The 27,769-nt window shown below is 40.4% G+C and overlaps 1 protein-coding gene across 2 annotated transcripts; it reads right to left on the minus strand.

Annotated features, from left to right (window-relative positions):
- Window positions 1–51: 51 nt before the first annotated feature.
- prickle3 (prickle homolog 3) lies at window positions 52–26,388 on the minus strand. 2 transcript variants are annotated; one of them, XM_083919357.1, is made up of 11 exons: window positions 26,190–26,388; window positions 17,975–18,057; window positions 7,526–7,709; window positions 7,192–7,305; window positions 5,788–5,925; window positions 5,296–5,499; window positions 4,056–4,242; window positions 3,403–3,741; window positions 3,024–3,296; window positions 2,561–2,944; window positions 52–2,471 (listed from the first exon to the last, which is right to left on the minus strand). In XM_083919357.1, exons 1-11 carry the CDS (start codon window positions 26,229–26,231, stop codon window positions 2,023–2,025), a joined length of 2,397 nt encoding a protein of 798 aa, XP_083775483.1. In that variant the 5' UTR covers window positions 26,232–26,388; the 3' UTR covers window positions 52–2,022. The 2 variants fall into 2 exon arrangements, with proteins under 2 accessions (XP_083775483.1, XP_083775484.1); XM_083919358.1 differs by lacking the exon at window positions 26,190–26,388 and adding an exon at window positions 19,097–19,132.
- Window positions 26,389–27,769: the final 1,381 nt, after the last annotated feature.

The following is a 27,769-nucleotide window of genomic DNA, read 5'->3' on the forward strand; positions in this document are numbered from 1 at the left end:
AGTACACAGCAAGAGACACAGTTCAGAGGAGTTTAATATCACCGTAGAATTGTCTCACACAATTTAGAGAAACACAAACTTTTTCTTTTACTCAAAATAAAACAAGAAAGAACAGCGACCTACACCAAGTATATAAAAATAAATGACCTTAAAGTCATACAAGTGTTTTTTTAATTAAAGACATGAATGTATACACATTTTTTCAACCTCCAAAATTCACTCAAATTCTCTTTTGTGTGATACAATCATAAAACAACCAGACTCCATCCCATAACATTTGGCCATTTAGTATTTATATTCGTAATATATATAAAAATTGCACATAAGAGCACAGAAAAGTACAGTATAGTTAAAAGTAGGGTATATTTAATATTCCTTTTACAAACCATTATGGAGCAGTTCCAGGTCCTTGTGCTTCTGTAAGTTTGCACAATGTAAATGAAGGTATGCTAAAGAAGCAGTAAACATTGAAGGGTCACTGCAGTTTGCGTTCAAATACACTGTTACACTTTAAGAGTGAGTCCTCTACGTATAATCCAATGTTACCAATTCAATCTGCATTCCTCACATCATTCATAACGCTCACATTTTCTACACCCTAACATGTTAATAAGTCGACCGATGAGGAGTCGATGTGGAAGAGTTAAAGGTTGTGGCTTTTCTGAGGTTGCTTTCTTCCCAACACATTCTCACTCTCAACTCGTCACACACGGCTGCTGTCAGCTGCTTTCAGCGCTCTGGGTTTGGTTTAGGAAAAGATTGTGGTCGTACGTGTCTGTACGTCATAATGTACAGACACGTAACCATCCATCATCCATCTTCTTCAACCGTTTGTCCCGGGTTCGCGGGGGTCTGGAGCCGATCCCAGCTGACATTGGGCGTGAGGCGGGGGCACATAGAGTCAGACAACCATTCACACCTATTAACCAAACGCATGCATTTCTTTTGACTGTGGGAGGAAGCCGGAGAACCCGGAGAGAACCCACGCAGACACAGGGAGAACATGCAAACTACACACAGAAGGGCCCCAGCCGGGATTTGAACCTCATCTTGCTGTGAGGCGACAGTGTTAACCAACACTCCACCGTGCCGCCCTCATAGTGAAAGCCCTGTGTTGGTTTGACCCAGGGTTCCCACACCTTCTTAAACATCAAATTCAAAGACTTTCTAGGGGTGTTACCTGACAGTCGCACTCTCTGGCAGGTGGAGCGCGAAACAGTGATTCACGTGCAAACAGAACGCAGCCTACTTAAGACTTTCAATTTCTATTCTTGCACAAAATATATAAATTCCAGCACTTTCAATAGCCCATGTCTATGTCCCTTTAAAAAAAAAGAATTTGATTCACTCCCGTCAAATTCACAGACTTTAAAGTTCTTTAGAGGAACCATGTTGACCCATCCATCGACCCAAACCTCGTTCCTACACTGACTTTGCTGCTCTTTATTCTCCACACGTCATTGTGTTGCGGTCAAATGGTTGAAAGTCCGGTGTGTCTCATGCAGACGCTGGTTTACGGAGAAGAAGAAGAAGGAGGAGGATGAGGAGGGGAAGAAGACGAAAAAGAAGGAAAAGTAAAAGGGGGCTGAGGACAGTAAAGGCAGATCTCTATAGAGATCAAAAGACAGTAAAAGAGGGAAATGGGCCATCTTTTAAGGACTACAAAGACCATGGCACCTTCTGGTATAGATCAGAATGCACATCCTGGAACTCTAGACCAAACGGACCTCAATAAGGTATGATGGAACCCTCTGTAAATCTGTTTGACCGATACAAGTCTGTAACCGCGAACCAAGCTGCCGTACTTGACGAGCTAGGAGTGAGAACGGGTTGACCTTTACATATTGTGTCAGGAACAACGGCTGTGTTACCTTTGTAAAAGTCATCGTGTGTGTTGTATTTGACTGATAAAACAGCTTGAATACCAGAGTAATGAAGGGCCAAAAGTTCACCATAAGTGGCCATTAGTTCACTTGTGCACCATAATTTAGAAAATAAAATGCCATGTTTTGATGTTAGGGGTTAAGAGATGGCACAGTTTTTATCTTTGTCCTTTGCACCGAGACTGTGAGCCCTTCTCCTCCTTATGCTGCCTCTCAGCCCCCAGTCTCTCTGCACATCCTTCTCCTCCTCTCCCTCTCTGTCTTTGCCCTCCTCAGGTTGCTGCCTTCGGAGCTGCGGGGGAAGAGGTATGGGCTGTCCCAAGAAGAAGCCCTCCTCCTCTGAGTCTGAGGATGAAGAGCATGTAGAGCAGTCCTCATGTTTGTACTGGCCCGGCTGGAGGGTGAGTGAGGAGGCGTTGGTGGAGCCCCGGTAGTCCCTCTCTTTCTCGCCTCTCCAGTCCAGGGTGTCAAGCCGAGGCCGGTCGGGCCGCGAGCGCCTCTCTGCTCCCGGGTGGAGAGCAGGGTCGGAGGGGATACGGCAACGGCTCCACCCTCGCCGCAAACTCCGCTGATGATAAGAGGATCCATCTGGGTGGAAATAGAAATTGTTAACAAAACAAAACTTGATTCCCAAGTTTTCTTTTAGTTAGTACTCATCTCTCAAAGCCTTTTCTTACCCAGTAGATCCATCTGCGGTGGAATGCCTTTCTGTAGATGCAACCTGCTTCCAAAACCTCCCTCCACCTCATCTTCCTCCTGCGGGTTCTCCTCGCCCTCTGCCAGCTCCTCCTCGTTCTCATCTTCATCTTCGTCCTCATCGACAGAGTAGCTGCTGCTGATCGGTTCTCTGAAGCTGACCCTCGCTGGGCCACTGCGAGACAGTGGGGGCGGAGAGTCAGACGGCATGTCCTCTGGTTGGGGGACGTTTGGAGGGGGTGAGTCCCGGGGCATCATGTCACGAGACTTAACGGGCAGAGGAGGCGGGAGAGTGGACGGGTTGTTGGGCGGGAGGGGAGGGGAGTCAGGTGAAATGAGGTGGGAGTTTTTCTGAGGAGGAAACACTGCGGAAAGAGAATATTGTAGTTAAGACAGTGAAGTGCAGCGTGCCTCTATGTATTATGCATCAGTGATTTCTGATACCTTGCATTACTTGATTGGTCCTTTCCACCCAGTTCCTACAGTCTTTAGCAGAAGAGGTTCCTCTTGAATTAAGAGCAGTTAATCCAGTATTTCCAGGAGGTTTGATTTCAGAGTCCTCCGGCAGTAAACTGTAATGTGGGAGGTCGCTGGGCCAAGATGGACCCAAGCCATTTCCTAGATGAATGTGTGGAAGAGGTGAGTAGGAGCCTCTTGGATGTGGATGACCACTGGGTGAAGGAAATCCGTTCTGAACTGGAGCAGTGCAGCGGACACCTGAGAGAAGCAGAGCAAATAAATGTGAGAAAAGTCTCTACAAGAGTCATTTCTCGGCAGTGAGACCTAAATAACCTCACAGGATACAGCAATAGTAGCTCATCACCTCTGCTTTCCACTGCATTATGAATGCAGTCTTTTGCAGGAGTTATGGGAGGATTGACGCTCTCTAGTGGCTGCAGGGGGGAACCGCACTGTGGCTGCTGGTGCTTCTCTGCTGTCACACAGCGTCTGTGCTGAGGCGGTTTGCTCTGCAGCGCTGAGTCACAGGAGTCAGAGTTATTAGGGTCCTCGCCCAGCGAGCACGGCCGGGAGCAGAAGATGAGCCCCCCTCGAGGGAGGAAGGGACGCCCCAGCAGAGGCAGGTGGCAACGGGCGCAGCAGAAACACGACTCCACGGCGTGCCAGTGCTGACCCTCGTATGTCATCTGGCCCTGATCGATACCTGAGAGGAAATAATTTCATGATTACACCAGTCAGTAGAAAATGTATCTCTATTACCTCAGTGCATGTATACAGTACAGTATGTATCAGTAGTTCTGCAGATTTGATTATCTTAACAATTGAAAAAGTCAAGTGTATTATACATTGTAAGCAGAATAGTGTGTTATAAAGCATTTCTTAAATGTTTCGTATACTGATTATAAATGCTAAGAGAGGGGACTTAAAGTAAAGTGTTACCAAAGTGAAGAAAATATGCCTGATAATGTCTCTTAGCTGTATAGAAACCCTAGTTGATAAGTTTCTTTGATTCAGTACCTATGTGTTCTCCGCAGGTGTCGCAGTACTCTGCGTACATGGACTGGTAGCAGGAGCAGCAGTACGGTCGACTCTCTCTCATGATGTAACGCTGACCGCCCAGCGCAGCCTCGCACTCAAAACAACAGAAGTGCTTCATGTGCCAGTATCTTCCCTCTGCCTCCGTACACTCATCTGCCAGAATAATCTAGGATTGAGACACACAAGAGTAAAAGAGAGGGAGACGGGGAGGTCACTCTGCGTGGCAGCGATGATTTCATTTGTACAGAAGTAAACAAATCAGTTGTAAAAATGAGTACTAAGGATTTGGGTAAGTAAGGGAAGAAAAAAAAAAAGATGCTACCGGCGGCGTGCTGCAGGCTTAGCCATCCTCTGGGTCTAAAGAACTCTTGTAGGTCAGTCGTGGCAGATCCATTAGTCGACCATGTCGACTAAGCTCTTAAGTCACACTGAGAGGCCATTCAAAACTAGAAGAGACCGCCAGCAAAATCTGAAAATACCCTCTACTATGCACTGATCAGGACAAACACCCGACAGGGCCTGATGATTAATTTGGGATGCATTAAAGGATCTCTCTGCACAGTTTACATTTGAACTTAATGCCTCATCCCTTAACACAACTCACTGAAAGGTTTAGTTTTTAAAACGTCCTTAAAAAATGGCAACTTCTATGGGCAGTTTAAATTAGAAAGAGAGAGAAAAGAAACATGGTGACAATGAAGCTACCAAACAGTGTGTCCTCAAATAGTTAACGGGGCCTTTATTTACCTCAACCACAGAAGATAACAGGCCTTTATTGGAGTCAGGCTTGTATTTCTTTTTCCCTCTCTTTCATCAGTATACTTGGTCATATTTTAGTGTGAAGCCTCCTTTTGATTTTCTACTGTCTGCCCTTACCACATGAGGCTATATCTGTTTCAAACACTCCAGAACAAGGTGTTGAAAACAGCATGATAGTTGAATGTCTTTAAATAAAGTGATGGGAATATACTTTGTACTTAGTTGGCATGCATATATTATTATTATTATAGTTATTATTATTATTGTTATCTGACAGCCAAAGGGAGTTTATTCACCCTTGTTTTCCATCCCCAGCCATTATTCATTCCTTTATTTCAAGAAATACAGAATACAGAAAGCAGTTTCTCGCTTTCTGACTCCCACTACACTTTGCTGTTGGAGACCCGCCGCTGTTAGTGACAGTTTATCCGACTGATTGGGAATATGGTGAGACAATCACCTCATCGCAGGCCTGGCAGCGCGGCTTGATCCTCTCGGCGTGGTGCCGGCCGCAGTAGATCTGTCCGTCCTGGAAGAAGTAGATCAGGTCGACCAGCAGCTCACTGCAGGTGGCACACTGGAAACACTGAGGGTGCCAACAGCTGCTGTGTCCCGCCCGACTGGCAAACACCGCTATGTCTCCGCCACAGATCTGCCTGCCACACTGGAAAAATAGATTTGGGGCGGGGTGTGGTGCAGAGGGAAGGAAGTTAGATGGGAATGGGGAACAGTGAAGGTTGCACAGCAATTTGCTCCTTATAACGCACTGTTATCATTGAATTCCAGTGTGTGATGTGGCCCCTGAGCTATGCCTGCACACACTTGCACCTGAGTCTCCAGTCCTACAATAAGACTCTTCCTTTGCATGGATCTTGCATGCATTAATGTTATATAAGGATGGTGTTTTTGATGTATATTGGCCTGTCTCATGAAAAAAAATGTTGGTCTCTACCTGTTGGCAGATGGCTCCCGTCATGGTTACGGAGAAGAGTCTGACGACGCCTCTGCCCAAGTTTTCTCTTTTCCTCTGCTGACTGAACAAACGAAGCTCCTTCTTCTCCTCCTCGTCCAGAGAGTTACAGTACTGGGACTGCAGGAAACACAGATATTCTTGTTGACATGTGCATTAAAGAACTACTTCTAAACCTCATTTACCTCCAGGTCCATGGAAATGAATTGCATCTGTGTTATAGTATTGTAAATACTTTTATAACTATAATTCAGAACACGTTTACACACCTCTTGATATGCTTCATCTTGTTTTCAATAGGCTCCTGACCAATTATAAAAGTGAGCATTACAAGCATGAAAAACTGGATTTTTTTGGATAAAAAACTTCTGAATGACGACCAAATGAAGTCTTAAAAAAGAATATTTACCAGTTTCTGTAAAAACTGAGCGAACAGAGAGGCAAAACTGATCAGAGTGTCTTAATAAACACATTTATGTGTATGCAGCTGTTCAAAGGGCTTTGGATAAATGCAAATTTAAAAATGTCCGTTACCACGTAATTAAGCCATGATTTTTTTTTACTTTAAAGTAGTTTATTTATGTTCTTTTTCTGTTACGACTGACTGTCAAACTAGACAATAAGATTAAGTGCTTTGGCGTTCGTTCTCTGTATGTGTTCATGTTTTCAAACAGTCAGGCCATAAAACAATGATAGCAATCACATCACATCCATAATGACAAAATCTATTTAAATAAAATTGAATGCAGTGGTATTAGAATCAGTTAGTGATAGACCGATGCGGGCTGCTGCGTTTGCCGATAGTGTTTTCCCGGCATTATTTACAAACAGGCAGCTCTGTGTTGCGCCTTTTTTAAGTTCAATAAATGTTAATTTTTTTTAAATTGAGACTTGGTACATTTGTTTTCATCATTGTGTAATTTTTATGATGTAATGTGAGGGAGCAAAAGTAGTATCGGCTCCAATTATTGGATCAAGAAAATCGGCAGTTTGTATTGGTTATCGGCTAAAAAAAAAAATCGGTATCGGCATCGTCCCTAAAAAATCCATATCTGTCGATCCCTAGAATCAGTATCAGGAAGGAAAAAACATAAACGGAACATCTTTACTGATTACTTTCTAGACTGAATGATATTTAAGTTGCATGTCACCACATTATTACAACACACCAGGAGTGAAGCCAAAGACTCCTGGAGAGCTACTGCCTGTGTTTTAGGTTTCTGTCTCCTCCAACTGATTCTAATGATTTGCAAACCCATGGCACGCTTCAGCTGCTTGATACCGCACACATCAATGGAATCAGGTGTGTTGGAGTCCGGAGAAACCTAAAACACGAAGGGCAGTAACTCGAGCTGGAGTGAAAGTCAGAGTGACAGTGGCGTTTACCTCACTGTCATGAGCTGGAAGCTGGTGCAGCAGTTGTTTGATTCGGTATCTTTCCCCTGGACTGTTCACATAAGGCACCCTGTCCTCTGGCAAGCAGCTAAAATACTGGTATACCTGTATGAGGAGACACATGAGGAGTATAAATAACACAGCACACAGAGACATTCATTCATTTACACAGCAATTTATTCACTTGTAGTCGTAAATCAAAACCAGTGAATGTTTTTCCCCCCATTACTTAATTGTTTGTGTGTGTATGAACATGTCTAAGTTGAAGCGTGCATCATGTTGTGGGGTGTTGATTTTTGTCTCCACTCTGCACCCCGGCTGTTACCTGTTCAGGCTTGAGCCCAGGTGGGACCCATGAGTACTCCTCGGAGGCGCAGCCCGAGTCGTCGTCTGAGATGGAGTGTCTCTGGAAGTCTGAAACCAGCTTCGTCATCATCTTTTCCAGCTGGCCCGGCACCGAGCGCACGGCATGCTCTTCTCGCACACACTTGCAGTGGACACAGATCTTCCTGTGGAGACGAGGAAAAGCTTTGGGCGTCATCTCTAATGATTTACAACACGAGCCAAGGCCGATCAAATGTCAAATGTTTTTTCAGAAACTGGGTTCTCCTGGTGCTTCAGGTGTTAAGGTGCAAACCACAACCATAGTGACTCAAGATTTCAGAGTTATATCAAGCCCTGTGTCCTGGTAACATTTTACATCGCAGAAATAGTTCAGGTCATTTTAACCTTACAATTAAGCCAGAAGAAGAAAATCTGGTTCTTATTAATCCAAGGTATTAAGGCCAGCTCCTGAAACAAACCCAACCAGCAGGAATAACTCTCTTTACATCACATTCATACAGGCACTCTCACAGTGTGTAGCACATTATTTATGAAGACACTTTGCGTCGGAGACATTATGACACAAACCAGCCCACACACATTCTTGAGGTTGACTCAACGAGACTCTCTGTAGCCAGAAATTACTAATACACCAGCACACACAAAACCCAATCTCCAACCCACCCTGCTGTTATGAAACACGTCATGCAGCGCGAGCATTTGTAGAAAAAAAAGTTAACTCTTATTGAGAGGGAGTGAAGGCAAATCCCACCAGATCTGGAAACTCTTTTCCACTAACTAGCCCGGACTAAACACAATTGATTTAATGGATTTTCTCTCCTGATCGTGACAAATGTTGCAAACTACTGCTTCTCCATCATACATATATAATAATTCAACTGTAAAACACTGACTTGTTTTGTTTCTGATTTTTTATGTCTTTTTTAAAATTTAAGTTTTAATGTCCTTTTGATACTGAAAATACTTATTTCGATTGTTTAACTTTAATCATTTCATATCTCGATGGCCCTATGTATCACAATAGAACATGTTCTCTGGTAATTCAGTGAGTAAACAGTCTATATGAAAGAAGCACATGGTAAAGTCTATTTACGATACAATATGACTTTATTGGCAGAACAAGTCTGAAATTTGTTTTGCATGGCAGCAGCTCCATTTTGAGCATCAGAGGAAAGACAAACGAGATGAGAAAAGACAAGCATTAACACATGACAGGACCCAAAAATACATACATTCAACATAACATTACAATATCAGAAGGCATCATTTGAGGGCCATCAGCGTGCAATTGACCTGGGATTAAGTGCTTAACTAATGAAAAAAGCATTTTCTCATTTTATTAAGATCTTCGGTGCAAAATGAACATAACGTGCAAGGATCAGAATGGCGAGCATCATTCAAATGCTTCAAATACATTTTTTTCCACATCGCGTTAAAAAATGATGTGGAAAAATATATACAATAAACATTTTATGTCCTATTGGCAATATGACTATTTTGATTATAAAAACAAAACTGAATTTTCAAATGATATTCCCTCAGGTATTTGAGATAACATTTTTGAGAAGTCAAATCTAATGTGCTTATTATTGTTCATTTAATTTATTGTTAATCACAATATATGATTTAATCACAATACGATTACATTAAAGGACGATAAATGATCATACCGAATTATTGCCCATCTTTAGTTTAACATCTTTCACTATGTAGAAAGTGTGTAAAGTCTAAGTAGCACTATACAACTGCTAATGCATTTATACAGTTAGACAAAATTTTTATCACAGATGTTATTAGGGATCTCACATCATGACCAGTACATCCCAAACAAGCTACTACCAAACAAACAGGAAATGAGGTCGCTGACATAAGCCTGGCTGTCAATCCCGCGGCAGTTAAGAGAGGGAGGTGAAGATGGGAGCAATAATCTCCCTCAGCCTCGTATTACACCCCACCTCATCCTCCTGACTCCTCACTACAATCGCTCTGGAGGTGGGTGTGCCTGTTTGTGGGACCGGTGGAGTCAGAGGAAAGCGCCTCGGGTGACGGCTAGGTGTGGGTGTCACGCATGTGTGTGTGCAGATGCGACACTGTGGCCATATGCAGCAAGTATTTCATGTGTACATCTCTGTTGTGATTGCATAACAGCCTGCCAGCTGGCACTTGTGGCTCAAGTTCACAAGGCACAAAGCTGCTTTATTCCGGCACCCAACCCCCACTCTACCAAAAAGCTCAAACACACTCACAACTGCTTATAAACTGCACGAGCGTTCCTCTTCTAATCAGTGGCCTCATAAAAAGTCTTTGAAAGGTCAGCGTTGGCAGGTAAATGCTGCATGTCTGTGTGAACGCTCTCCACTCTCTTTACAAGACACAGTTTAATTGTTAAGGAGTTGATTAAACAAATCCTATTATGTGATCACTGTAGCTCTTCTCAGGTTCAGGATAGTATTAATCTTGATATACAGTGTTGGTAATAATAGTAAACACAGCAGGTCACCTCAGGCTAAGCCATTTTGGCATGGATCTGACCCCAGCTGCATTTGTGTGTGTTAGCAAAACGGGAGAGGTGGTACTGCGATGCACGTGCCTATGTAAGTGGGTAGGAGGACACAGTTGGAGGCCTGGCACGATGGGACAGATGGTAGAAGCCCCACGTCTCACCCCACCCCACCACCACCACCACCACCACCAACAGCACCAGCAGGATGTAGGAACATAATCACCAGTGGGTACAAACCCCCGTATGCAACCTACACTCAGAGATGACAAAGCGCCAATTTGAAGGAATCTGGGGTACGAAAGTATGCAGGAGAGTCTTAAATCATGTCCCTCTTTGTGCAGGCTGCTCTACAGATATCTTGCCGAGTTTCACCAAAGACTGGTTTGTGCACATGCCAAAACATTTAATTATACTTCTACGACACAGACAACAGACAAAATGCTGAAGCAACGAGCAAATCAGCACCGCCAAAGTATATACAATTACAGTATGACACAGGGAATGCTTTTCTAAAACATACTAATTTTACATTTTGTTTAGCAAGTGGTTGTTTAATCGTGACCTGAGTAAACTTAAAAGCGGCACATTTCTGAAGGCAACATTGCAATTTACCGAGCCCCGCCGTGCTGAGCCCTGTCCCGTTCAATTATTTGACTCACAAGCCTCTGATGTAATACAGCCAGGCTTTGTCCCCTCTGGCTGCGTACCACATTTGGTGCTGGTAGGTCAAGAAAACTTAGTAGGAGGAAAATCCAATCAAATATACTTTGATTGTCCTGGTGAAAGTTTGTAGAGAAAGAATAGCTTTGACTATGTAGATGTCACCTGGATTTTTAGAGCTGAAATAATCCGTTGATTGACAGAAATCCTCGACTACATTTATAATGGATGAATTCAAAGACATTTGCTTATTTCGCCTCCTCAAATGTGAGCACATCACGCTTTTTGTGCTGTTTTTACTAGGCGATACTACTTCTGCTCCCTCAATTTACATAATAAAATTACACAATGATTATAACAAATGTGAGGTGTCTCAATTAAAAAAAAAGGAATATTTATTGAACCTAAGAAAGGTGTCTTCAGCAACCAAGAGCTGCATGTGGACGCCTGTCTGTAAATACTGCTGGGAAAAACTATCAGCGAAAGCAGCAGCCCATATCGGCCGATACGATACACCTAAAAAACGCGAATATTGGCCGATAATATCGTCCGTCGCTGTAAATTAATTTATTTGTGTCATGGACTGTTGGTCGGAAAAAAACAAAAGTCAATCACATTGAGCTGTGTGCATTTCATCAACAAAACAATTGTCAGATTAACTGAATGAAAAAATAGATCTGGACGATTTGGTCAAAATCTTCTGTCCCGATACAGATCATTTCATATCATGACAACGATATATCATGGTACAGCATGTTTTCTGGTAAATTAATAAATAGTCTATATGAAATACCCACATGGTAAAGTCCATACCATATATATTATGCTCCTGTTTGCATTAAATATTTGACAGATTAAACTCATTTTATCAAGAACTTTAGTGCAAAATTAACATAAAATGCAAGAACCAGAGCGTAAAGAGTTGTTCAAATGATAGCAACGTATATATTTATATATATATATAAAAATGTATATGACAGACGTTTTTTTAATGGTTTTGATGATACAGATTGTTATATTGCCAAACCCTAAATGAAAATAACTGTTGGTTGCATATCTAGTCAAAATCAGACCAGTGATGTGTGAAATATTGAAGAGACTACTTGTCGTTCCCCAAACATCACTGTGGGAGAACATTCATGAGTGTTAAGTCTAAATAAAGGTGCAGAGACAAATGTAATTAATTAAGGAATATTTCTGTGAGAAATACAAAGAAAGTGCACCAACCAGCCATGGGATAGTAACCAGGAGATGCAACAGATGCTGCTTTGGACGTGAATCAACAATCTGCCTCTGAATTTGCTTTGTTGGACCAAAACATTCACACTGAAACTGCTGGTATAGTGCTGTTATTGTTCATGTTGCATCTTTTGTTTACCAGCTATAGATGATCAACTCATAATGATAAAAAAACTGAGTAATGACATTAACTCTAGCATAAAACAGCTTGGTAAGAGGGAGAGGACAACGTCTGCCAACAGGAACACGGCTCTGTCACACTCATAGAGTATAAGGAGTACACGTTTTCCAAAGTCAAATTCAAGCACTTTCCTAGCATTTCAAAGTGCATTTTTAAGCTTTTCCTGAACCTACTGCTGTGGTAAATTACATAGTTACATACAGTATATAATTATACCAATTATTTCATTTCATCATCACATTAAATATGACCCACATTTCAAGCAGTGGCAAGCACCTTTCACTTTTCAAACCTCAAAAACATGGAAATTCAAGGATTTCCAGCACCTGTAAGAACCCTGGACACTTTATGGAGCTGAAATAAACTCATTTGAACTTTTGGAAATCCAACAGTTTTAGTTAGCTTTGGCTGAGGGGATTTAAAATCATTTTCATTTGTTGAACACAGAGATTAAGGCTTGTTCACTGCTCCCCTGGATCCCAAACTGACCTGAGTTTGTCCAGTAGTTTGTTCTAAATATTGAAATAAAATGAAATCTCCATGAAGGTATTACATAGTCTTCTTGCTAACTGTGCACAGAGGAGATGAGTAACAGCATGACGTCACGTTCTGCACCTAAAGATCATACACATGTATACAAAACAACAATAAGTCGAGAAGGATTATCTTCTTAACACACACAATCCATCCACATCTCCCAACTTAATAGCTGTTTGAGTTTCTAGCCCCTTAATCCTGTCAGACAGTAAAATATGGTTTCTTCATTACCTGCTGTAATCATGACAAATGAGTCCAGGTTGGCCCATTGACGCTGTCCCATCCAGCATCCCATAGGCACCGACCACTGTCAGCCTGTCTGCCAGTAAAAGCAGGATGTTCACTGGCAGCTCCTTTCCGTGTGGTACTAATTTCTCTGTCTGCTCGGCTCTTTTCAACGTCCCCGCCAACCCCCCCACCTCCCACCCCCCTCCCTGCTGACAGTGGGCTCAAACAAAAGGCACTGAACACAACCACACACACACACACACTACAGAAAACACAGTTCTCAAGGTACACACACCCTCATGTGATTTTTTAAAAATGTACTTAATAAGATAAGCTAGGTACACATGCAGTGGACGTTTCAATTAAACGCGACAATTTACTCACGTTGCCTTTGAAGATATGAAACGTAAAGAGTCCAAGTGACGATCACGAAGAGTAAACTCTCTCTCTGTGTCTTTTCTCCTCAGACCACACTGCTCTGACTGATTCCTACCAGATGGACCATTGTTGCTTTGATGCAGTTATTAATCACAGAAATGAAAGTGGAGCAGATTTGAAGCCTGTGAGCAACGCAGTGCTGTGCAGTATTTGTCATATTATGTGATCATGATGGGCACGCATGACAAAAAAAAGGGTTTCCGGTGAAATATCAAGCAGACGGCATCATGACTTTCAAGCTTCGTGAAGTCACGACACAACAGCTCATCTGACTTTGGTCAATGACTCAGGAGAAATATAAAAAAAGGTTGTTGCTAATAATCATGTTAATATCAGTGACAACACGTCTGCCACAGACACCACAGTGTATACTTACAATATTCACTTATCTTTATCAATATTTCTGTTTTTCATGTTGCTTTATGCGCAAAACATGTTAAAAGGAAAGTTGTATGAGGTAGTTATCTATAGTCAGTGTGTTACTTATAGTAGATGTGACACTAAGCAATGAACTGCTGTGGATGGGACTAAAAAAAGGCTCACCTAACAAAAAATCTATACAAGTTTAAGTTCATGCAACATTTAGAATATTTTCAACGCCCTTTCTGTACGGGGAACTGAAGCCGTTATATCCATGTATGCTCTCTTCAAAGCCTCTTTGACAAAAACAGTTATTTCACCTCACAGAACACGAGAACAGAGTTGCTGATCTACAGCTGCCGCAATTGGTTAGTTAGTTTGTGTTATTGTGTGACTTTGGTGTTTTAAAGGGTTATTTCAGAGTCAATACCTCGTACAACTCCACTTAAAAAAATTGTTATCTAAAAATCTCTAAAACTATCCCTTTAAAGAAACAATCTCAATGCTGCTTGGCGCAATGTAGAGCTGCAACAGATCAGCCAATTAATTAATTATCAATTTACATTTTTTTAAATCTGCAACAAGATTGACAAAAATGCCAAAGATTCTCTGGTTCTAGCTTCTAAAATATGAAGATTTTTTTTGTGTTGTATGATTGTAGACTGAATATTTTGGACATTTTGGCTTGTCAGATAAAATAGGTCATAATTACTGTCAAAAACAATCATTAGTTGACCTAACATATTGCAGTTTTTAGAAGACAGCCAATCTAGACTATTGTTTTTGGATATACAGATATATTGTAGGTCATTTAAACTAGTGGGGAATCCAGCGTAGCAGCCATAAATAAGCCTCTGCTTTAAATGTGTGCAGCTGTGTGATAATCTATAGCTCACTGCAGGATGTATAGTGAAGTCCTCCTTTCCTTGGATCTGATTTTAAGAAACAGATGGGCCCTGTCTTATAACTCTCCGCCACTAATTAGTAACTGAGTAATTGCCGCATGGCCACCCAGACTAATAGTGATGGCTACTTTGAACACTTTTGAAGCATGGCGGAGACCTGTGGGTCATAAGTAACTCAATTCGCTCTCTGTTGGGTAGCGGAAGCACCATCTGCCCCCTGCTTCATTTTAAGCTGTGTCTGAGAAAGATCAGGATGAAGATGGATCACTTCCCTCTCAGCGAGCTTCAGCAGCTAAGCCTGTGGTCACTTGCATGAGCTTCTCCATCAGGGAAGGTGTGACTCAAAATTGGTTATTAAAGAAGATGCAATTAGCGTGGGACTCTTGGGTCCTAAAAACTGACCCCCATAAATCTCAATCATTTAATCACATTCATGTTCCTCTTCCTCTTGGATCAGCTAAGAGACATAAAACGTCCAAACAAGACATTCTGTTTGTCATTTGAGCTTTGTCCTCCAGCCAAACGCATAACTGAGAAACTTCCATAACCCGCAGCATTATGTTAATACCACACAGACACTGTAAACAGACTGATGCGTACAGACTTCACACAGTGTGGCCGGAGGTAGGGTAGCACACGTGTTTTAGATTACATTCTAACTTCTAAGCATTTGTCTTGACCTGAATAGAGGGAACAAAACTGAAAAAGCAAAAAGATACAATTACAGTCTCTTGGTTACATGGAGTTTGCATTCCTGCGCCCTTTTGTTTTATTCTCTCTATCGAAGAGCCACAGATGGCTTCAGCCATGCAGTGCCCATCTGGGACTGTGAATGCAGCCTTCGTAACCAGAAATAAATCTTTCACCTTTTTTCCTTTACATTCATCTAGCTGTGTCAAACTTGGTGATTGTATTCCAGTCTTAGAGTCTAGAGCCACTAAACATACAGCTTCCCTCCAAATGACTGACTCTTTGTTTCTTCTACACTGATATAAATTACCCATAAAGAAAATATTCTTTTTTGTTTTAACACTAGCTTGAAAAGGGAAAGCAGCAGTGAAATGGGGACAGTGGGGGAGACAGAGGGAGGTATGAAGTGGTCGAGAGGGTTACTATCACAGCAGTGAGGCCTAATCGTATTAGCTTGATTGACAGGATTAGAGTAACCAAGAGACCCAACCAGCTGGATATTCACTAACGGACTAAAGGAGAGAGAGAGGAAAGAAAAAAGGGGCTCAAAGGAACGCACACAAAAACATGCTTAACAGAATGAAACAAGTTGTTGTTCAGGAGAGGCTTTGACACTCAACAACTCCTGAACAAATAGGTGTTAAGAGGTATGTAGGCAGACCCTTCAAGTGGCTTGTGCCTCTGAATTGAAAAGACCTTGTTGCCCCAGAAACTCTTTTACAGCCACAGAAACACTCATCTTTCTACTTAGAAGATCTCGCCTTGGTCCAGATGAACACTATGCACTAAATAATCTGTTGTATCAAGCAATAGGGATGAACCCAGTTTAATGATATCCCAAGGTACAATTCCCAGGAGTTAAAATCCCAATACATTAAAACTGCGTTTGATTACCACACTTTAAAAAGCTTGCGGTAAATACTATCTAGCATCAAGGTGATCACCCTGTCTCTGTGAATGAACACTTTATTGTTGCTTATTCTGACGTTTGACCATATTTATTTATTTATTTCATCATTGTTCTTAATGTTGACCTTGAACTGTATACTCATTGCCCGGCCCTGGTGTATTATGTCTGACACTCCTGCTGTTTATATGAAAATGTTGTATGGTCTGTAGAGTGTTGAAACTGACTTGCTCTTTGGGATAAATAAAGTTGTTTGAACTTGCAGAACTCTGCAGAACATGCAGAAATAAAATTGCTGTCATGTTATTATTTTAAAGTTGATGCAAACATGCATACTGCTTTACAAAGCCAGAGTTCAGTAACTACGAAATCATTTAAACAACAAAAATGACATTAAAGTTTGTTTACTGGCCCAACAAATAAATAGCTTGATACATGATGATTTACTGGTTTGCCACTTAGATTGTATTACCATTTAGTTTCTGGTAGGTCTATGTACTTACTAAGTAATACTTTAGTTTTTACTGTCAAGTAATTTGGGTACTTTCCTAATAACCACATATCCTCTAACATGGCCATGTACATACTAGGTAATAACTTAGTACTTACTATCCTTTTCTTATGGGTACTTAACTGCTACCTTGATTGTATCCTACTTTTGGTAGGCTACTTACTAAGTAATTACTTTGTACTTACTAGCCAGTTCATTTGGTACTTTACTAACTATATTTTGTTCCCTCTAGTTTCCTTGTGAATACCATGTAAAATAAAGGTTTACCATACTTTTTGAACACTTCCAGCACGTTTTAACAATACCTCTATAATACTGATAACTGTGATCATTTTGGTGACTATAATCGTGATGTGAAATATTCATATAGTTTCATCTTTGCAAGCAACACAATGCTTTACACCTTAAAAGCCTCCTAATGAGCAGATGCAACAACGACATAAGAAAAAGGTTTAAATCGCTGAAGCTCAAACATACACCACATGTTGCAGGATATACTATTGGTAATCCTGCTGCCTCTGTTTTCCCATGAAGATAAAGACAACTCAAACGAAATGCAGCTGCTTCTGCTGCAACTGTCAGAGCTTAATGGCACTCACGAGTCTGAATCCCTGATTCTTCGTGGCCACAGGGTCAGCTGGGCTGATCGGCTCTGTGACTATCATGCGGTGCCCTGACTGGGTCATGTTTGTTGTCTTTTAATGTATATCTGCACTCAGTGTGCACACAGATCACAGATAAGCTGATTTCCGTTGGAAGCAATGTTGACGTCCTTCCTAAGACATGTGCAAATGCACACACAAACACGACTGCTGAACCATCGGTGCTTATACATCTACTTATTACACTTTAACGTACCCACTAAGAAGAAAATGCGTCTTTAACAGTCAAAGTTTGTCCCGATATCTGGAAACTGTATCATCCAATTCAATAAAATGTCTCTGTTAGCTGCATGTTAACTGGCCACATGTTATCACAGTATTTTCAACAGCTGGTGTGTGAAAGAATATCGAAACTCAGTCAAAAGCATATGTTTTTAAATGATTCAGCAATTAAAATCTTTCTTTTTCTGTGCAAAAAATATATTAAAAGTGTTTGTGTGTCAAATCTATTGAAGTGAAACAGCCTAAAAAGATTTTAGACCAAGATCCAAAGTTGCACAAGATCCAAAACGGCAGCAGGACTTAGAGTGTAACCTCACCAAAGGTGAATCTGAGAAAAACATTTCCTGCTAATCTTACAGGCAGCGCCAGCGACGTTTAAGACATACCTCCAGCCATGGACACGGAAGCCGGGGCACTGGTCTCCACAGCGCATACAGGGCTGCCCTCTGTCCGGGTCCTCTTCCTCCTGCTGAAAACAAAACACAAACTCCCTTCAGCTCACATCATTTCCTGTAGAGCACCATTTGTACCGTTTGGCACCAGACTAGTTAAAGGTTAATACAACATCGTAAAGCACATACAGTGTTTGCTAGACATGGTCGCAGAAACATCAACATCATATTGAGTGAGTGAGTAGTGTTTCTGCTTAAGCCAGAAGCATAATGCACTTTGGAGTCAAGCTCTTCAGCCTTCAGTTCAGCAGTGTTTGGGGCCGTTCATAGATTTCCCCATGCATTACGTGATGACGTCAGTTAAAGAAAATCCTGCATCATCATGTCAACGTGTGTGTGCTTGAACTGGCCGGGATATAAACCATTAGAGTGGCTGTGATCGACATGTGTGACATCTGTCTGGTTTACCGGATGCACAGTGGGATTCTCCTCGACCATCTCCGCCAGATGATTGTGATTGGTTTAAGTTTTTTCTGCTATCCCAGAATTCTAAGTCGGTGTAGGCAGACCATACTCCACTCCAGCGCTTACACAACATAGGTATGGCTATACAAAACTGCATCTGTTTAGATAAGACGTATTTGGCACAGTTAGTGAGTGACAGCAAACATACAGCACTGGTGGTGAGTCTGAGAACATCTCTGTGCTCAAATGTGTTTCCATGCTTGTGCTCAACATGATTTTCTTATGGCTGAATGCACAGTAATCTCTGCTGCAGTAAACCGACTAGCTGCCTGCAGACACAATAAAAAGTGAGTGATCTCCAGAAATTAGCCCCGAGGCAAACTTGTTTGCTTCAACCCAGTCTTCAAACCAAGCTGCAGTTATATTCAGCTGTGGGTTTAAGGAATTGTAAACTAGAGGTGGGAAATACAATCGATTCAACTAATTGTTGCCAGTCTTTGGAACAACTTTTAAAATCAATTTTTAATGCCTGTATCGATTTAAAGCTAAATCAGTCTAAGTGAAGGTTACGAGTAACGAGTAACATCGAGTCATATCTATTTAAACAAATACAAACCAAAGTGATAAAGCAGGAAACATGTATACACTGACCTCTATTTAAAACACAGTCAAGGGGCTCAGATCTAGCTGACGGGGAGAACTGACAGGGAGAGCTAGAAAAGGACTTGAAGTAGTTAGTGGAAGGATACACGGATACACAGGTTTTCAAAATAAGGTGTTGAAATAATTTGTATGATTGAACTTTTTCCCATGGCCCATGGTCAGCTGGGATCGGCTCCAGCCCCCCTGCGACCCTGATAGGGCCAAGGGGTTGAAGATGAATGAATGAATGAATGAAATAAATCATAATATATGATCACAATACTTGTAAAATTTAAAAATCGCAACACGTATTGAATCGGCAGCCCAGTATTGTGATAGTGTCGTTCCAGCCCTTTTTGTATACAGTGTATTTAATAACTGATGACACAGTAAAATGAGGGGCGTAAAGATCTAAAGTGAAAAAAAACTGTTTCTAAAACTGCTGAGCTGTGCATGTGACTCAGCCAACAGCTAAACTACCTCATATCTCACTTGCGATTCAATTCCTGCAGCCTAGCATGTGTGTGCATGTGTGTGTCCAGAGTGTAGAGTGCAGACACAAGCCTCTTTTTAGAGATGAGAGGAAGGAAGCAGACACAGGATGAGAGCTGCACCTTTTCCCTCTCCATGTAGTCACTTTGTCTCCACTTTCTTTTTCTCTGATGCCTTCATGCACCTCTCCTATCTGCTGGGATAAAAAGCTTACTGTTGACTCACTGCTACATGCAAGCTTCACTCAAAAAACAATATCTGCTCTTCTCAAACGCACGAACAAATTGCACATTAAGATGCAAAATACACGCGCACACACACAGACGCAGGGTTTAACGAGCAAAGCAATAAAATTCAGATATGTGATACAGCAAGGTACCTGTGCATACCTGCTTAGCTGTGTTTTGATGTTTCTCCTGCCAACAACACACACCTTCACAGGGACGGCAGCTCTAAACACCAAACCATCAGTATTCACGTTCAGCCTGTTTTTCCCCCATGCAGAGTTCTTTCTGAACAAATTCAAGAATGTATTACTTTGGTTAGAGAACTGAGTTTGCTTAGCTTATCTCTCTGATATCTGAGGGCTGTAAGTGCTTCACTAATGCACCGACAAACCACAGCAGTTAGCAGCTTGCTTTCTTGTACTTTTGAGCATTGTATGTGTTTTTTAGTCAGACATTTCCCACTTGAGCACATGGTTCCAGGTAGGAGATATTAAGCGATTTGCACTGATGACTATATCCAGAACCGGTTAGTCCAGGACAGTCCCACATGACAGTCATAAACAATAATTGACATGCCGTTTCGTATGTCTCACTGTGCATTGTGCGCACTGGACAAAAACACTTGTAAATCACCACTTTGATTCACTTTGACTAAGCCAGGTATAAAAGGTGACAAGATGAGCTAAGGCGTACAAATTATTTCTGGGTGACTGGACCTTTCAGTTGTTATTTCAGAGCTGTCACACTGACACGGTGACTGAGCCAAGGAGGCACACACTACAAAGTGCCTGTACATTTAACCCTGGTGTGCGACTACACTCCTAAATATCACATTATAGAGGTTGCTGTGAGCGAAAGCAAGCAGCTTTCATGATTAAATAACACCTTTGAAATGGTAAGCCGACCTGAGCGATTACCTTTCAGGACACTACAGGGTGGTACTGACTTCCCATCAAAGAAATGAAACTTTATATGTTGATGTTTTCATTGGCATTTTCTACACCGTAATCTGTTTTTTTAAGCAAAGCCTTTGTCAGTGCACATTTAATAGCAGATTATAAGAAAAATCATATAATTGAATAGACTTAATAGAGCAGAAAACAGATGCAAAAATGATGATTTTATTCTCCTTGGAGATTGGAGAACATTTGGTTAGAGATGAACTTGTCTTCAGTTATAGGCATGAAGAGCGACTGTCACAGTTTTAAACTGCTTACATTAAAAACGGCTGTTACACACAGGATTGGAAATGTATTAGGGTTTAGGTTTTATATTAGGGAACACATACAAGGGTTTGCTGTAGGTCAGAGACATCTTTTATAGTCAGATTTCTGTGACAGAGGGGAAATCCAGAGACAAACTTTAAATAGATCTCTGGGTTCCAGAGACAGCCATTCGATCAGCTGGTAGTTATGAAAACACCCATCTCCGGCCACTGAGGTTGATTTTCTGATTGGAAATAAAGAAGTCCCTCTGATAGTAGTATTACTTGTCTGATGCAGTAGCATTGCAGCCCACTGGTTCTCTGTCTGCCTTTACCTCTGTGCTTCATTTTCTCCAGAATCCAGAGAGGGTGATGAAATGGAGGTCTGCCTACATTTAATTAAACTCAGCATAATGACTTGGACACTCACTCAATTGAGGACAGATAGTAATTAAGAGTTAAGCACGAGAGCTATCATGATGTAATGAATAAAGGATTAACTTACTCCTACTTCTTCTTACTACGTACTCACGTCTTTACTTAAGTAAACATAGCAATTAGGGCTGCAACTAACTATTATTTTCATTATTGTTTAATCTGATTATTTTCAAGATTCATCAATTTATCTTAAAATGTCAGAAAATAGTGAAAAATGTTTGATCTGAGTTTCGATGTGTTTAAGTGTTTTGTTTTGTCAGTCAAAAACCCAAAGATATTCAGTTTAATATGATAGAAAACAGAGAAAAGCGGGAAATCTCCATATTTGAGGCTGAAAACAGTATTTTCTGCCATTTTGCATGAAAAAAAATCACATATTAATCGATTATTAAAATAATTTGTTTTCTTTCGAGCGACTTATTAATAAGTCGACTTATCGTTGAAGCTCTAGTGGAAATACCACGGTGTAGAAATACTCTGTTAGAAGCAAAAGTCTTGCATGCAAAAATACAAAAGTAGTAGCATTAAATCTTACTAATTGTGCTAAAAGTAAAGGGACTCAGGGTGTCAGGGTCTTAATGTGTAGGCATTATCATTAATCCATAAAAACACATTTATTACTTGATTTATATTTCTGCATTAATAGTCTGACCCTGCAAAGTAACTAGTAACCTAACCACTCAAAATAAAAAATAAAAAATGTAATGGAGTGAAAAGTTGCCACTAAATGTGGTGGAGTAGAAGTACAAGATAGAAATAGTCAAATAACAAGCAAAGTATCTCACAACTGTACACGCAGTCGGCTACTCAAGTAAATGTACTTAGTAACATCCCTCCGCAGCTAACTTAAAATATTTTGACCCATTTTGTGCTAACAGACAAAAAGAGAACATAAAAGAGACACACCACTGAATATACATTTGACAAGGTCCCACTCCACCCAATTAGGTTAATCTAAAAACAAAATAATCAGGAGATGGTCTCATCTGTAAACGTATCCAAATATGCATAAAAAACTGCCAACTTGCTTCTTACTAACACATAATGGGATCACAACATCAAACTATATTATGACATCATGGGTGCTCCCAGCTGTTGTTTTCTCCGAATCCTTGTGAAAAACAAAGGTTCATTTAAATAAGCAGTAACCTGTAATTTGCTCCTTAGTGACTGTTTTGATGACAACAGAAAGGACAAACACTCAGCCTTGAACATTAGCTTTCTAGCAGCTAGTTTCACATTTCCTTCAGTGTTTCCTTATCAGGATGACAGTGTCTTGTATGTCAAGGCTCCACAGAAGACTTCACGTGTGTTTCCTTTCAGTTTTCCACAAAAGATAATGCGTCAAGTTTATGGCCCAACAATAAGGTTTGCCTATTGTGCTGCGAGTGAAGGATGTGATGGGAGTGGTGGTGGGGAGTTTCTTCTAAACTGAGTGTGGGTAAAGTAAATAATACATTCACACATGTTCACATCAGCTCACATGCTGGCACTTGAGAACGGCGTCAGACTTTTCATATCAGCGCCTTTGTTTTCCCTAAGTGGGTATAAAGTTTAATCACATGCCTTGGTTTGCTTGAGATCTTTTTTTGCTACCGAGTAACCGTGTAACCAGGTAATGGACAAACTGAAACTCTGCCAGCTTTGTTATCGGACATCAGGCGGCAACTGCATTGATTCAGCCAGCAATTATCTACAATAATATAAGAGACTGGATGATTAATACACCTCAATGATGTCATTAAGCCCCAGTTAGCGTTTAGAGCTCTGTGAACTGTTCGGTTTCTGAAGCTACCAGAAGATACTGATCATTTAGGGTTTTGCTCCTCCCCTCAATGTTGTGGTGCAGGAGGGGTTAAACATTAACAGAAGGGGTCAGAGGTCAGGGGCCTTCGATGCACCTCTCCTAACTGGTCAGGATCAAACAGACAGCCTGCCGGCCAGCCCTCTCCCAGCCCCTGCTCTGTGGCTCAACACTTCTTGTTGCTCTTATGCATCACTGCTCCCTCAAAAAACAATGTTTACCAACTGGATGGGCGTCATTCTGAGGGTTAAACAGATTTTTTTTTAATTCTGTGACAGAGCTGATGTGAGTGGGGACTTTAAAATCTTTTTTTTTTTATTACTTGTTATAGTAGCAAAATCACAGGTGTTAATAATTACATTAAAAATGACTCCCTTCAATGACAGTATGCCAGCATGCACGACAAGAGCACCCTGAAACCAAAGCAGCTAAATGGGTTTGGCTCATAATCAAATGTATTATTTACACCTGTGCTTTTCCCAACAGGACATGTTAAATGGTCTGCTCTGAAAAACATATTCAGCAAGTCACTATCCAAAAAAGGTATTTATAGCTAGAAAAAAATAGCAAAACCGGCTATTTGCTAACAACTTATCCCAAGTTAAGTGCATATTTTCACAAAACAAACGTTACAAAGATACGAGCAATCGTGCATATAGTTTAGCCATGCTATCATTTTCCTGAATGTTGGCAAAAAGAATATGACAACAGCTGTTTCTTTAATGAGAATATACTTTTGTTCTGACTGTTTATTCATCTATTAGTCATTGGTGAAACATACACATAGAAATATTCTCTACACCTGTACATAGTAAACTGTACATATAATGAATATTTGAATCTAATTAGGCAGGCTGTCTAACACTGCTATAGTGCATGTCGCGTGAAGGTTTTCGTTGCCACCTTACTCTATGGAGGAATTGCTGGGTCTATGTAAATCATAGTACTGATGTGAGTGTGGTCTTTACCTGCTCTGTGAAGTGTCCTGAGACTTTTGTTATGATTTGGCACTGTAAATAAAATTGAATTGAATTAACAGACATTGACGTTTTTGCAAGTATATAATCTGTAACAATGTGAAGGGAAGATCACAAGCTTCATACGGATTCCAACACTGCTTTGGACTTGGCCTCTGAGTCTTCTGTTCTCAAATCTTGTATTATAATTAAATTTATAGAGCAGCCTCAATTAAAAAGCTGTTGTTGTTACGACTGTCCTGATCTGACTTCCCTGATATAAAAATGATGGTAATGATGGCCAAGGAAGGACCGGATACACATGAATTGCTTGTTTCATTCAGATTAATACACAAAATTATATTACTTAATTGCAGTGCCGCTGCTAGGAAAATGAAGACATTTAATCTGATATGTTATAATAACTTAATAATATTAAACATGTTAAAAGAACTACAGACAAAATGGGCATCTTGCACCAGTGTTTAAGATCGACTTTGAACTTGTAACACGATTCAAAACTCACTTTTCGAGTCCTGATGTAATGGAGTGTTGCATAAAATATTGATGGTATTCATTAATACTTGAGTGTTTTTATTGTTGCGTCAGGTGGGAACAGGTGTCCTGAGTGATAAACAGAGTTAAAGCCCTTACCCAAAGGATGTGTTACATATAAACGGCAAGATCTATATTAAATACCAGGAGTACGTATATTTACTTAAGTAGTGCACTTGAGAACAACTTTGAGATACTTGCGTTTTCCATTTTCTTTCTGTTTTATACTTATACTCCACCACAATTTGCAGGCAGATATTGTACTTTTTTACTCCACTATATTTATAACAAAATATAACCAAACTATTATTCGACTAACTGATCATTTGGACTATTTTTTTAGTCGATTTCATGCTTGCTTTTTCATGCTGAAAGACTTGTGCGCATTGACTTATTTCCAAGAAACTTATGAGAACATGATTTCGATTAGTTGACAAAATCGGATGTGGCTTGACTAAGAATTTCTTTAAATCGGGGGCAGCCCTTAATTTATACCAATAATATAAAAGATATTATTCTGACATGGTCCATTCTTTTTCTTTTGGTACTTAAAGCATATTTTCATGGTAATACTTTTGTACTTTTATTAAGTGGTATTTTGAATGCAGGACTTTTACTTGTAAACCTATTTCTACACTGTAAATACTAAAACAAATGCATATACAAACTCATACGGAGTTACATTTTAAAAAAAGGTATCGTGGTCTGCTTTCAGGCTGTCAGTGACAACATTTGATATCAAGTAGTGAGTGAGTTGGGTTCACAGTCAGGGTGTCTGGGTGTAATCCAAGTGTGCTGCAGAGCCAGATGTTTCATGGCCACACAGCTGCTGTTAGTGCGAAAACGAGCTTTATTTGATCACCTGACCATAAAGGCCGTGTGTTTTTTGGGTGCAAAGTTTCAGCTAGCGCATAATCTAACAGAGCATCACTTGTTGTAATGAAAAAAAGTCCTGACAAAGGTAATAATACTAAACATGTTCAGGTTACAGCTATAACACATCACCACCCTGCTCAGGTAAAAAAAAACAACCCCAATGACGTCACCTGACCCCTCCTGACGGTTACCTGGGGCGCTCGACGTGACTCAAGAAACAAAGAGTGTACTTTCTGCTACACAGGTAATAATGAAATTACATTAAAGGGTTTGTTGTACGTGTAAAAAAAAGAATGTGGTACTTTAAAAAAAAAATGTATTTACAGGTAAACAATGTACCGACAGAAAAGCCAGGTGGAGGTGGGACAAAAGTTCCGCTTGGGCTTGTTTTCAGTCAGACGTTAAAAGTTCATTTCAAGTCTAAACTAATACAGTCAGGCAGAGAAAGGCTTTTAAAATAGTCAGGTGTGTTTCCTGTTAAAACAAGGTGATATAACAGGTTACCAAAGTGTTTTCTGAGTTGTTAAAGTCACCAAGAAAAGACACTTACCGAGCGGTTCGACCGCCGCTTTTTCGACCCGCGCAGGAACATGGTGATGTCGGTTGGACGTTAAAACCAAGAATGAGTTTCCGGATGAACGAAAGAAGATAATAACCACTGAGTACTGAATATTTTAAGTCCCGGTCTGGTGTTGAAGTCAAGAACTACATGATGTCCCCCCGGAGAGACTGTCCCGGACTCCGCCTTCCGCCTTCATTCACCAACTGACAAAGCTAGACTAACTGACAAAATCTAACTTCCTGCTGAGCTTTTCAGAGTAAAACACATTGCGACATTTCATGAGCAGACAAAGTAAAAGCTAAATTCATAGATTTAGTTTTATTAAATACAAATAATACTATTTTATTGTGTTTATTTATTTTTTCTTTCTCAATTTCCACTTTTTTCACTCTAGTTTTTATTACTTATGATTTTTAATGTTTTTTTTTCAGTTTACATTCTGAATGAATTTATATTTTGGAAACTAAAATATATCAATACGTTTATAATTGTTGATTCAATTAAACAAAGAAAGACATTAGAATATATATTTGACAGGAATATATGCAAAATATTGTTATCATTGTAATCATAATAAAACAAAAATAATTAAAACATAAAATACAATTCTATAAATGTCTGACAGAGGAAGCTGTTAACTAACATCGATTAATAAAGATCGGTGGGATTAAATGCCTGTATACTTCATATACTATATGTCAAAAAAGAAAAAAACAAGAAAAATCAAGTATTTCGTCTTCATGTATTTGTGCTTTCTAGTGATGTAATATTATTAATTTATATATGCCCTTTGTCGTTTTCTTTTTACATGTTTGAAACAAAACATGTCAATAAAAAATACATTTACAGTGAAACTCTTAATTTTAAGTCGATACGCCCCCTGCTTTTATCTTGAAAGTGTGGGCGCCATCCTGACGGTACACAGCAAACTTGACGAAGCTCTAACTTTACCTCCCCTGTCCATAAACCTGAACACAGGCAGACATCTGTCCCAGAGTTTGGCCTCCACTTCACCTAGGCTACAAGAGAAGTAGTACACATAAACCCGTCTCCCTTCGTCAAACCCCTCCTCTCGGATTCGTACCATGTTGAGCCTTTATTGTTCAACCTGCAGATTAAACATCCAGAGCATGGGAGGAGTTGGTTTAATAAATGCTCCTAAATAAATATTTAGATGAGAAAATTTGAACAGGGATGTGTTGCGGATGTGTTACACTAAAGCAGCAGCAACATGGAGAATTAGTCTGATAACAAATCAGTATGACCCCAAACAAAGGATCATCATTCCACTGTAGGTCTTTAAAACGACATGGGGCTAGTGTACTGTAATTGTTATTGCAACTGAAAGGCAGGAAAACACACAAGCAAAGCAAAGTAGGAAAGGATTTTCATAAACTAAATGTAATCTCATTCTCAAAATGAAAATAGGGGGACGATGCATAACTGTCACATTAGAGATCACAGATGCATGCTGCATAAAAACATAGTTCATTATACTATCTGAACACCTGATGAGAGACTGGGGCAAACTCTACCACAGCTACGTTAACGGCGGGACAGAGGGAGGT

The sequence above is a fragment of the Echiichthys vipera genome, assembly GCF_963691815.1.
Source record: "Echiichthys vipera genome assembly, chromosome: 9".
Lineage (NCBI taxonomy): Eukaryota > Metazoa > Chordata > Actinopteri > Perciformes > Trachinidae > Echiichthys > Echiichthys vipera.